Raw genomic sequence first — 12889 nt, 5'->3', positions numbered from 1 at the left:
CAACCCTGAGATTCTATGAATTTAGAAATGGCAAATCCATTCCATTTTTGCATTTTCTCTCCAAACAAAATATTTTTATATTCCCAAATAATTGAAATATTTAATTTTTTTTTCTTTTCTTTAACTGACCTGAAACTTTTTGTTTCCATCTAGTTCAACATCAACTACATTTCCCTGTTTTGGAACATTGTCTCTCTCATGGGCCAGGCTCCCTGCTTGGACTACATCTCCCATGATGCAGTGTGGTCTCCGCTCTGACTGAGTAGCATAATGCATTATCGGAGTCACATGGCTATGGGTGCAAAGCAGAAGTATTTCAGTTCAGGTCAAACCAACCCAGAATAAAATATTTTGTTACTTTTTTTCCGAATGGAAAATTTCAAATGTGCAGAAATTGTATTGTCAGAACCAGAACCAGTTTCTTTGTCACAGCAAAGTCTGCACGTAATTAAGGTAAACCAGTTTTACCATCCCACATAACAACATTGGTCACCACTGCACAGTGGGGTCTGAATTGCTACTCCCCTTCCTCCCTCTCCCTCCTCCCCCTCCCGTACTCAGAACAGGCAATATCTGCAGTGCTTCAGTTATGCTGTGTTGTAAACATTGACTTTTCTATGGTGACCACTACATTTATCCAAATTGTCTCAAAATTCAAGCATTCAAAGATCATAAGAGACTTATCGAAATTATCAGTTTGCTTTGTGTCAGATTGCTTTGGCCATCCATAAACATTTCTTCTGGAAACCAACATTCAAGTGTTAAAAGTTTTTGCCTATTAAAGGTAATTTTATCCTAAGGTCCTATCCAACAAACAGCTAGTTGGGATGAAGAGATCTCATTTGCCATAAGCTCTCTCCAGAGGCACCTTCATGGAGCCCCTAGCATGCAGCTTTATTCATTATTATTTGAGTGAGTGAGGTATAGGGTTTGCCACCCCTAATCCAAAGGTCTGACCTTCTCCCAGCCAGTCTCTGCTCTTGGCATTTCTTGACCATTTTTTCCTTTAACATAAATCTTTTCTTTTATCAGGGACACTCTAACAAAAGCCCCCCTATATGGATTTACCTATGGAATAGCCCAGTGTACACTCTACTTTCTTGATGCAGCAGTCTTCAGGTTCGCGGCCTGGCTCATTGCTAATTGTTATACAAACTTTGAAAATGTATTTATGTGAGTACACATCAGTCCAAAGACAGTGATTTCAACACATGTTAATTGTATATAAGTCTAATTACTGAGGCAATGGTGCAAAAGGTCCTACAGTTTAGAATCTGGTCAGGAGTTCAATTCAGGCAGAAGGGTTATTTCTTGGAGAGTAAGCATGGGAGCAGTTGTGTTGGCATGTATAGAGCCGGGCTCAGTTTATTTACTATGGAGAAACTTTTACTGCTGACACTTCATTGCAGACAACGGGCTTTGTGAAATGCCTCTGCGTGGAGAAATTACATACCATTAGCCACCCATTAAAAAAATATTTGTAGCTGTAAATATTTGTAGCTGTAATCTGTTTCTAATCCTGTGTGTGTAATTTTTCTAAGCCATAAAGTTCTCGGATTTAGAGATAGTGTTAAGTCTGTTTGTTTGTTTTAAATAACAAAAACAACATTTGTAATTTATGAACACTAATAAAAAAGTCTCTCTTTAGATGAACTGAAAGATGTTTTGTGTTTTGGTTTTCAGAGCCTTTTCTTCAGTTCTATATGCTGCTTTGAATGTTGGGCAGTCCATTTCTTTGGCACCAGATTTTGGCAAAGCTAAAGTTTCTGCCCAACGAATCTTTCAGCTTTTGGATCAGAAACCCTTAATTGACAGCTATAGTGAAGAAGGGACAAAACTGGTAAGGCCATTTAGAAAGTCCTTGAAACTAACAAACCTGGTGGTACTGTATTGTCCTTAATTGTATTAATCTTGTTAAATTGCCTTTTGCGATGTCACAGAAGACAGGACCAGACAGGTAAGGTAAAATTTAATAGCAATAACTTAATTTTATATTTGCTCAGTGCCATTTAATACCTTTTTGCTTGAGAAATTAACAGAATACTTTTAAGTGCAGTTCTAGTCTGAAAAGTGACTGGAAGAATGACATTTCATTCACCTATTCTCTCCCTTGGGGCTATTCTGAGGCCTTGTCTACAGTACCGGGGTAAGTCGACCTAAGTTACACTACTCTAGCTATGTGAATAATGTAACTGGGTTCGATGTAGCTTAGCTTAACTTACCGCGGTGTCTTCACTGTTCTGCATTGATGGGAGACACTCTCCCATTGACTTACCTTACTCTTCTTGTTCCGGTGGAGTACCGGAGTCGATCAGAGAGCGCTCTGCCATCGACACCTGCTGAATCAATTGCAGCAGTGTCAGTCTCCCCAGGAATGAAGACATGCTTGAGCAATACAAGTATGTTTTCACTGCTTTTTACTCCTGTCTACTATGCAGCTGTGTCGGAGAGTGAGTTAGATTCTGTTCCTTCTTGTGCATCGTCCGCAGACTTGTTTGCTAAGTTCCAGTCAGTTACATCTGTGTAAAAGAGAGTCAAGGTGGGTGAGTTAATATCGTTCCTTGGAACAAATTATGTCGGTGAGAGAGACAAGCTGTTGAGCTTGGACAGAGCTCTTCTTCAGTTCTGTGAAAGCTTGTCTCTCTCACCAACACAAGTTGGTTCCATAAAAGCTATTACTTCACCCACGTTGACTCTCTAATAACCGGGGACCAACATGGCTAAACAACACTGCATACAACTTTTGTGTAACCTCATTTAAGTCAAAGGGGTTGCACAAGTATTACTGAGGATGTAACTTGGCCTGCAGAACCTTTTGTTCCTGGTGATTATATGTGAGATGGAAAGAACTCAGCTTGTCTCTCAAAGCCCAGAGTTGACAGAAACTCATCTTTGTATTTATAAACTGAACACATTTCATACGGAAAGCACTGAGAGACCATAAATGCTTTTACAAGCAGAACCAGCCTTTCAGAAACTTGAAATTGCTTTCGAATTCTAGCTTTTGGATAGTGGCCTTGATTCAGAAAAGGACTCGGGCACATACTGTAAGCATGCCAGTAACTCATGTGCACAACTTTAAGTCACACATGCTTGACTACTTTCCTGAGTCAGCTCCACATGCCCAGACAACTAGTGGTCCAGGGGAAATATCTTCTTGCAAATAAAGACGTTAATTGAAAGTGCAACCACTCTAGGCCAAATCTTGATGCCAGTGAAGCAGCTGCCTTTGACTTCAGTGAAGCTAAGATTTGGCCCAAAGAGTTTAAACCTTGAAAGTCCAGTTCTCTAGGTGCTGTCACAGCCCATTGTACTCACAGTGCTGGTATTGTGGTCCTGGAGCTGTGCCACCCCCAAGGCATCAGACGAGGCTCCCACAGTCTCTCCTAACATCTCCTCCTTCATTCACCATTGTCTTCAAGTCTTCTTCCTTGCTACCTCTTATACTCAGAGCTCCCTTCCTACATAAAAGAGCCAATCAACTACCCTTTCCTTATTCAAACCACCACTTAAAACATAGTTGTCCTTGAAAACTATGAATAATCCATCAAAGTAAAAATGTTTAACCCAATCTGAGATCTGATGTTCACCTTGTACTATGTTCATCCTGTGTACTGTGTGTTTAAATTACATTATTTAGAGAGTGAACTCCCAAGGGCAGGAACTATGTTTTCCACACACAATGATAGTGTCTGGATTATATGCATTGGTGACATAAAAGAGAGGTATTAGGGTTGTTTACTTACCTAAAGTAATGATAGCTCTTGTGAACCAGGCTGAAAAGGAATGATAGAAATGAGAAAGAGATGCAGAAAAGAACCCCTCAAGAAGGAGGTCCTGTAAACAGAAGATACCAACCCAATGTCACTGCATATTTAAGCAATAATAAACTGACAAAAATGCTCTGGGTTTGAAAATGCCATACCATTTCCAATTGACTTGTCAACACCTTCATTTAAATGACCATACTGAGTTGTGTTTGATGCTTCTGTACAAGATAGACAGGTCTTCTGTCATACATTTGTATTTTCTACCATTTCCAGAGTCAGTTTGATGGCAACATTGAATTCAGGGATATCCATTTTGTATACCCTACAAGACCAGAAGCTCAAGTTTTGCAAGGATTCAGCCTGAAGGTTAATAAAGGACAGACGCTAGCCTTGGTGGGGAGCAGTGGTTGTGGCAAAAGCACATCCATTCAGCTACTGGAGAGATTTTATGACCCTATGGCAGGACAAGTGGTAAGAAGAGATTTGTGCAGCTATTAACCCTTAGAGCTTATAGAACTGTTCTTCAAACTATTTTACAAACATTAAAACATCCGCACAACACCCCTCTTGAGGTGGATAAGTGTTACAGGTCCCGGTTCTGCAGAGAAGGCTTGGGACTTGCATAAGGTAGAACCGGGAGTAGAACTCGGGATCTTCTGACTCCCTATCCTGGCTTTAGATCACTAGATTGCATCTCTTTGTTGATTTACTTGATATATTGGAGGGGGCATTAGAATATACTTCCCATAATGTAACCCTTGTCACTAGTCCTGTACTCACGTTAACATGACACAATTTGAGGTCTAATTCATCACTTGGTGAGACTTTCGATGCAAGGCCTATTAATGATGATGGGAGCTCCAAAAAGAATAGCCTAGAGATGGGTGAGTCAAAGGATGTTTGAATAAATGCCCAAAGATGTGGATTCTTATCGGAGCTCTTCAACCATCTAGATCTAAGAAGCTCATGAACAGACTTTCTCATGAGATCCCTGGTACCTGCCATCATCAGTAAAGATGGAAATTCTGTGGGCACATCTCGTTATAGATTGGCAATTCCACATCTATTACGGAAGCTAGAAGAGCTAGACATGCACAAAAAAATAATTCTGAGAGGAAAAGGTTATCTGAGCTTCTCTTGAATTTTCGAAGAGTTTTTTTGGTTCAGTTCAATTTTGGATGAAAGATCTGGTCATCTATTATTAAATCAGAAGTGGTTCACCAACCACTTTACTTTTACTGTAACTCTAACACAGGTCAGAGGATTTTTACAGATTCGTGTTTCACGTTTACATTGTATGCCTAAGAAGGAGTATTGCATTCTGCAGGGAATTATTTTTCCCTTTTTCTGTTTCTAGTTTGCAGATGGATTCGATACCAAGTCTTTGCATTTGCAGTGGTTAAGGTCCAAGTTGGGTATTGTGTCACAGGAGCCTATTTTGTTTGACTGCAGCATTGCTGAAAATATCCAGTACGGAGACAACAGTAGGGTTGTCAGTCAGGATGAGATTGAAGAGGCAGCTAAAGCAGCAAATATTCACACCTTCATAGAAAATCTTCCAGAGGTAAATGAAAATGTCTTTCCATTCTCAGTCTGGGGTAAATATTCACTGGGACCTAGCTAAGCAACTCCCATTAATGCAAAACAATATGCTTTTTTGTTTTTTAAAAAAAGCTTATTTTCTTGTGTGTCAATTCTCAGAGAGGAAAATAGGAAGCTGATGTTTAAAAATGTAACTTGCAATATGTTTTAACACATTCACAGTCATAATTAGCTAATTCAAATGCAAAATCCGAGCTCCAGTTTTCTTGTTTTCCTCTATCACAGTGATGTTATATAACTATAAAAGAGACATTTGATTCTAAACCTTTATTTTCATTTCCTCATAAACTTTGCCAATTCTTTTTCCGTTTTTGGCTGAAACTTTCTCTAGTTTTAGTCTTATCTGAAAGGTAAAATGTTTCAAGTACATCTTAACCTTCATGTTTGCCGTGGACTTAGTTCTCAAAGTGGAGAAAGACCTTGGAAAAGCCCAAAGAAATCAGGCGTACTGTAAAGTTACATAGAAATTGAAAATGACAGTTGAAAATTGAAAAAAACAATATTTATTTTTCATTACCACCTAGTTTTTGAAAATGTACATGGAAGAAAGTTTTGGATGTGTAAGAAATAAAGGATCACCTCCTGAGTGTGGGTCTTTAGGGCCTTGAAATTATAAATGTCTCTTGAGATCTATTATGTATAAATACAGGTGTCTTTGACTAGACACATCAGTGGTTGCATCACTTGGGAGTTAGTCTTTTTCTAATGCTGAGATGAATTTTCATTACAGAGCAGTTATCAATATGTGTAACTGTAGAGATGCATTTTGATTCAAACAGTTACTAAAATCTTATAAAATTTTAATTAATAAAAACAATTACATTTTTCTTTTTTCTTTCAAGGTGGAAATGCTTAATATAGTATATTTTTAATAGCAGAGAATGTAACTTTCTGTTTCTAACTTTCCTTCACAACGAATACTTACTTATACAGAAGTATAATACCCAAGTGGGTGACAAAGGAGCACAACTTTCTGGAGGTCAGAAACAAAGAATAGCAATTGCTCGTGCTCTAGTTCGTAACCCAGCAGTTCTGCTTCTAGATGAAGCCACATCTGCTCTTGACACGGAAAGTGAAAAGGTTAGTAATATGCATTATACCATTTGTAATACACACAAAATTATGGGGTTCGAAAGCTTCAGTGCATGAACACAGACGCTCCGTCTACAATACAATTTTGGAAGTTCCACACAACAATCCTTAGCTCGCTCTCTGTCTATGGCCTGCTTTTTGTAGAGTGCCCTCAACTCCTGGTGTCTAAATTGGGAGTTGATGGTGTTCAGCAACACTTGGGACTGGAGACAAAGTGGGATTTTCAGAACTGCTCAATTTTGGCCTGCCTCAGTTCCGTTAAAGTCAGTTATGAAGTCAATGGGACTTCTAATGCGTTCACAGTTAGGCCAATGCTGAGCACTTTGGAAAATCCCATTCATAATTAGCAACTCCTGAGTCTGTGAGACAGGTGTCTTCAAACAGTAGACTGTGATCTACTAGAGGAGGCCTTGTAAGGCAAATCACCAGTTCCTTCCTCTTCCCTTCAGCCAGCAACACTAGCAGCAAAGGGGGTCTCTTTCCTGCTCTGTCTGGGTGAACAGGTGTTGCTACGGAGACCGAGAGGGATCCACTCTGCCAGTAGAATTGCTGGCTGTCAGGACAGAATGGAACAATGAAGTTTAATGTTGTCCTGCTTCTGTCCTCGTCCCAGTCCTTTGATCCACCTGCATTCAGCGGGTAAGAGGTGACATGCAGGAGCAGCTGGCTTGGAAAAAAGGTTTCAGCAACACCTCCTACCGCTCAGGAGATGCTGTGCAGTGAAGAGAGAGTAATTAAGCTATCCTCTGCTGCTCAGCTGGCTGAGCTTCCTCACGGCATACACCATCTCCAGGAGAGGAGGGAGACTCCACAGGGACGAATAAACTGTTCATTTGGATAGAGATGCAGTAGAAGTGAAAAATGCAACCATGCAAAATACCATCCAGTTGTGAGGCAGATGTCGGGATCCTGAATTTTGGATTTTTATGGGCAACAAGAAGTGTCTGGCATTGCTGGTGCTATCGATGAACGTGCAAGTTTTATTCATGTCTATGTATTTGGCTGGTCTGCTTTCTGCAAAATGATCTCAGTACTGTGCATGTCTGACCGACAAGTGCATATCCGGGGGAGGACAGAGGTTGTTTCCAACTACATGCCGAATTTAGAGAAACTAACAGACAGCATGCAATGTCAAATATAACACACACATTGGGTAAGCAGCCAATATCACAGACAATTCATTACACCTCTGCAAATTAGTTGTGTTGCATAGTAAATCTAAGTTTTTTATGTTGGTCCAAACTAGTTCCTTATGGACCTCATTCTGCTAGCCCTTGTTCATGAGAGTAGTCTCAGTGACTTCAGTGGAATTACTCACACAAATAAAGGTTGTAATATGAGGCCCCTGTGTTTGAGGCCTCCTTCATGCATCAGAAGTACTGACTCCTAAACCCCAGTGAGGAACACCCAAGTTCTAACGTGAACTATAAAGGCAAAGGTGTAACCTGTGAAAGGGAAGATTCTCCAGGTAATGACAAGTTTTTTCACTGCATCTGTCTGCAGATTGTCCAGAAAGCCTTGGACGATGCCAGGAAGGGTCGAACCTGCATTATTATTGCTCACCGCTTGACGACTGTCCAGAACGCTGATGTCATAGCAGTGATTCATAATGGAAAAGTAGTGGAACAAGGGACTCACAGCCAGTTGCTGGCAAAGGAAGGACATTACTATGCACTTGTAAATGCGCAAGTTTCTCATTAACATTAATGTTACAACTAATCTATTTTTATAAATACGCACACAACCCACAGCTAAGTAATATTAAGGATGAGTGCATCTCATTACTGAGATGTCTGCAGGTTCAAAACATAGGCACATAGTAAACAAACAGAGAACAGACATTTATTTTTTCCTTGTGTCACAGCTTTAGTTTACTTAATCCTATTGGTAAGATCCTTTGGGGCATGCTGGTTTATTTTAAACTGCTTTTATATTAATGATTACAAGCCTTTCATGGAAATATATATTGACAAAATAGATCACAAACTGTTTGTTTAAAAATGTATTGTTAAAACCTGTATTATTGACCTAACAGAACTTACTGGTTCTTTTGAAACCATTAAGGCTATTTCAAAAAGACTTAAAAATAATTATTATTGGCCCAATGACTATGATGGCTCCTTTTTGGAGCTGATTAATGTCAACTATGTAAATAGCTATTTAACAAAAAACGGTGGGGGGGTGGAGGTTCACCATGCGAAGTTAGATTTAAGCATTTTTTTCAGCTTTTTAAATGGAGTTTTAGAAATGTTGATCCATCTATAGTCATAGTGGTTTACACAGCTGTTATAATATTTTATTCTCAGTGTGGTTTTCCCTTAATATAGTCAACCATCATGCTTAAACAACAGTTGAGGAACATATGTCATCTACTTATTAGAGAGACAGACAGACTCGGTCAGCCCTGTTTTGGGTTTGCTTCTGGCAAACTCACCTTTTGGTTTGCCAAGGACAAAATCAAAACCACCTTTGGTTTTGGTTTAGTATTTTCACCCTACAGGAGCTTGAATATTTCATACTTTCAGATGCCACTGCTTACTTGTGACAGACAAAAATTAAAAATAATTATAATCTCCTTTGCCCTTTTGTTTCCCTGCTTCTAGGTCTGAGGGAAACAAAATACAAAAACACATAAACTTTGCTCTCAACCTCACCAAAATACATGTGGCCACTCTTCCCCATTCATCCTCATCCCCAATCAGCTTTTCTCAGCAGCTACCAGGAAGGGCTACTTCCACTACAGGCCATTGAGCCTCTGTAGACACATGGGGAGGGGCTGGTGAGTTTCTGCTGGCACCACCATGACATGTGCAGGAAAGTGACTTTTCACTTCTGGTTATAGAGAAATCAGTGGCTGTTCTCACAGTATTTCCCTGTTATCCAAACTGGAATCAAATGTGTCCCTTTGTCTGTTTTTTTTTTTTCACTGGAACCAATTGTTAAGTCAGTTTACGGTAAAGTTGAAGCCTATAATGTGGAAATTCATTCAAATATTACATGGAGGGGATTGCCAAACTTAGTTTATTTTAAGGCCATGTAATGTATGAACTATATAACATCTGTACCTAGTTAATGGGATCTCATAGTCACATCAACACAGATAATGTAGAGTAGAGGCCAAAATGCTTCACTGCTCAATCTGCTTCCAATCTGATAACTTTGAACTTGTTTTAATAGAGCTGGGCAAAACATTTGAGGAGACATGCACAATTGGACATTAAAGGTTTAGAAAAGGGTTCTACTTCAGTCAACCGACAGTACATATGAGCTGCCACAACTATTAGGCATGTGGTCCCATCATTTTGCCATCTTAGAGAAAGGTGTCAGCGTTACATATGACGCACAGGAAGATGATTGTACGTATATCGTTCTTGGCATGTTGCTTAACATTGTTCGTCAGTGCATTCCTGTGTGTGGCAATAGCCAGCCAAATTCAATCAAGTCTGTATTTCTGGAAGAGTCGTTTTGAAATAAAAGGCCTGGAGGTGTCAAGTATCAGACCATTCTTTAAAATATTGTGGGATTAGAAGTTGCTGCGGCCAGAACAACCAGCTCTTTCTATTTAGTGTATTTTAGTCTATGCTTGGAGTATGCGTTCAGTGATGATGCTGATCTTATCTGTGGGGAAAGGACACGGCTCTGTGGCTGCACCTCACTTCTTAAAAAATGAATCTGGAAAACCTCCCACTGTATACATCTGGCCTCTTCACTTGTATTTCAAAGGAGGAAATTTTAACAGGAAAATGGCAAATACGATGAAGGTAACATGGGTCAGTTCACTTAGTCTTCCACAATTCTACACCCCCACTACTTAAAAGAATATTTATTTATTTTCAGTGTAAATAATACACACCAATATCAGTCTCCCTTTAAAATTACAATCCAGAGCAATAAAACACAATGCAACAAAATCAAATTCCAGACAACATAAAACAGCCAGACACCCAGAAAACGGAACAAACTCTTCTTCAGATTTGCAACAGAAACCCCACACAACCAAATGCCTGTTAAAGTATGTGGACTGTGCTGCATGAATCTAAGCAGATCTTTGTGTTGCAAGCTTTGGTAACAAATGATGGCCAAACACTCACACCCATGGGGGTTGGGGGGTCCTGTAATCAGCCATATTCTCTGGTAGCTTCTTCCAATCCACCATAATCACCCCCCCTCCCACCAGCCTACTCTCATTTCTGCCCCAGTCTCACCCCATCACTGAAAGATACCCACTTGCATTTTCCAGTCCAGATCCACTGGAGAGAGAGGCCCAGGCAGCCTGCAAATTGGTCAAGATACTGGCCAGCAGTGAAGAGGCAAAGGTGGTATTAAGCCATCTTTGCAGATTCCAAATTCTGGGACCAACAGGCAACAACCTGGTGTAAGAGAGAGGAGCCACTCCAGGGGACCTGTAGGCTAAAATGTCATTTTAGCCCCACCTGCTTCTGCCTGGCCAAATCTGCTACACTTGGTGCCGGAATAAAACCTTACTAGCATCTTTGCCACTTACCTCTGGACAGTATCTTGGCCAGTTTGCAGGCTGTCTGGGCCTGCAAAGCCAGAGGGTTCCCCTACTTAAGAGGATTTCTCCCCTGCACAAACTGGCTGGTTATGTGGCCAGTTTGCACCAGTGTGGCCATGAGCCTGGCCTGCCATGCTGGCTGTCGTCAGCATTCTGGAAAAAACATCAGCCCATATCTATTCACTAACTCTAATGGCCTCTCAAACCCCTTGAAGAAGGGGGAGGGGGCATAAAACAGGTACATCACAAAGTACGTTATGTTAGCGCTTATCTAAGTGTGCTAGGCTATTGCTGATGTATGAAGTTGTGAGAGAACAAGAGTGCACCAAGATTTTGGAGAGCAGCCACAACATAATTAATCATTCAGCTCACCTGTAAATTCGGCATAAATTGCTGTCAAATTTGATTAACTCTTTGGGGTTAGGGATCAAATTTACACTGATACATGCTCATTCAAACTTCAGCCATGGTGAGGAGCATAGTATAAATACTTAGACAAACTGATAGTAGAAGATGCCAGTTCTGCTGGTATTAAGGAGTTAAATATCCTTGTATTCTTATTTGCATTAGTGTAGGACAATCCCAATGGGTGTTGAAGTTCCCCTTGTTTCCTTCCCAAATATTTTACCTCCTCTACAGTCTATAAAACTCCTATTCGCACCAATCCAAAAAGTGTAGAGGATTGTATAACTCCATAAAGAAGCTACTTCTTAAAGGCCTTATGGGGATAAGGAAGAATTTCATTGGAATCACCATTTGCAACCCTCAGATCCTTAGAAACTTTCTCCCTTTTAAAAACAGATTTGCTATCATTTTGAAAAATAAAAAAGTGTTTGTTTATTCCATTCAGCTGAAATGCTAAATTAGTGTGTCTTTATTTTCCAGGGACTAGCTTTATGAGTCTAATTTAAATTCTGAGCGAGTTTATGAAATTTTGTGATACAATCCATGACAGGCAATAAATAATCTGTCTATTCTTGGCTGCTGTCATAAATATAAAGGGAAGGGTAAACCCCTTTAAAATCCCTCCTGGCCAGAGGAAAAATCCTCTCACCTGTAAAGGGTTAAGAAGCTAAAGGTAACCTCGCTGGCACCTGACCAAAATGACCAATGAGGAGACAAGATACTTTCAAAAGCTGGGAGGAGGGAGAGAAACAAAGGGTCTGTATGTCTGTTGGTATGCTGCTTTTGCCGGAGATAGAACAGGAATGGAGTCTTAGAACTTTTAGTAAGTAATCTAGCTAGGTATGCGTTAGATTATGATTTCTTTAAATGGCTGAGAAAAGAATTGTGCTGAATAGAATGACTATTTCTGTCTGTGTGTCTTTTTTGTAACTTAAGGTTTTGCCTAGAGGGATTCTCTGTGTTTTGAATCTAATTACTCTGTAAGGTATCTACCATCCTGATTTTACAGGGGTGATTCCTTTACTCCTATTTACTTCTATTTCTATTAAAAGTCTTCTTGTAAGAAAACTGAATGCTTTTTCATTGCTCTCAGATCCAAGGGTTTGGGTCTGTGGTCACCTATGCAAATTGGTGAGGATTTTTACCAAACCTTTCCCAGGAAGTGGGGTGCAAGGGTTGGGAGGATTTTGGAGGGAAAGACGTGTCCAACCTACGTTTCCCAGTAAACCCAGTTAGAGTTTGGTGGTGGCAGCGGTTATTCCAAGGACAAAGGATAAAATTAATTTGTACCTTGGGGAAGTTTTAACCTAAGCTGGTAAAGGTAAGCTTAGGAGGTTTTCATGCAGGACCCCACATCTGTACCCTAGAGTTCAGAGTGGGGGAGGAACCTTGACAGCTGCAATCGACATATATTGTACCAATGACTTTTTTACTTATGTGTTTATAATTGTGAATATGTCTGGCTAATGAAGAGCTTTTAGGTCTTATGTCATATGAGTAGTTA

At 40.0% G+C, this 12889-nt stretch overlaps 1 protein-coding gene across 1 annotated transcript in view; it reads left to right on the top strand.

The window, feature by feature from the left end:
• The window catches only part of LOC141983088 (ATP-dependent translocase ABCB1-like), a 59779-nt gene extending 49801 nt beyond the window's left edge, over positions 1-9978 (top strand). The window contains exons 24-29 of the mRNA XM_074945801.1: positions 1033-1119; positions 1684-1840; positions 4044-4241; positions 5128-5334; positions 6306-6452; positions 7968-9978. Of these exons, the coding sequence (XP_074801902.1) occupies positions 1033-1119; positions 1684-1840; positions 4044-4241; positions 5128-5334; positions 6306-6452; positions 7968-8165 (994 nt within the window). The 3' untranslated portion in view covers positions 8166-9978. The remainder of the gene's footprint in view (positions 1-1032; positions 1120-1683; positions 1841-4043; positions 4242-5127; positions 5335-6305; positions 6453-7967) is intronic.
• The last annotated feature ends 2911 nt before the right edge of the window (positions 9979-12889 follow it).

Source organism: Natator depressus, chromosome 2 (genome assembly GCF_965152275.1).
Source record: "Natator depressus isolate rNatDep1 chromosome 2, rNatDep2.hap1, whole genome shotgun sequence".
Classification (NCBI taxonomy): Eukaryota; Metazoa; Chordata; order Testudines; family Cheloniidae; genus Natator; species Natator depressus.
The sequence above is the reverse complement of the archived record's forward strand: the minus strand, read 5'-3'. Positions and strand labels throughout refer to the sequence as shown.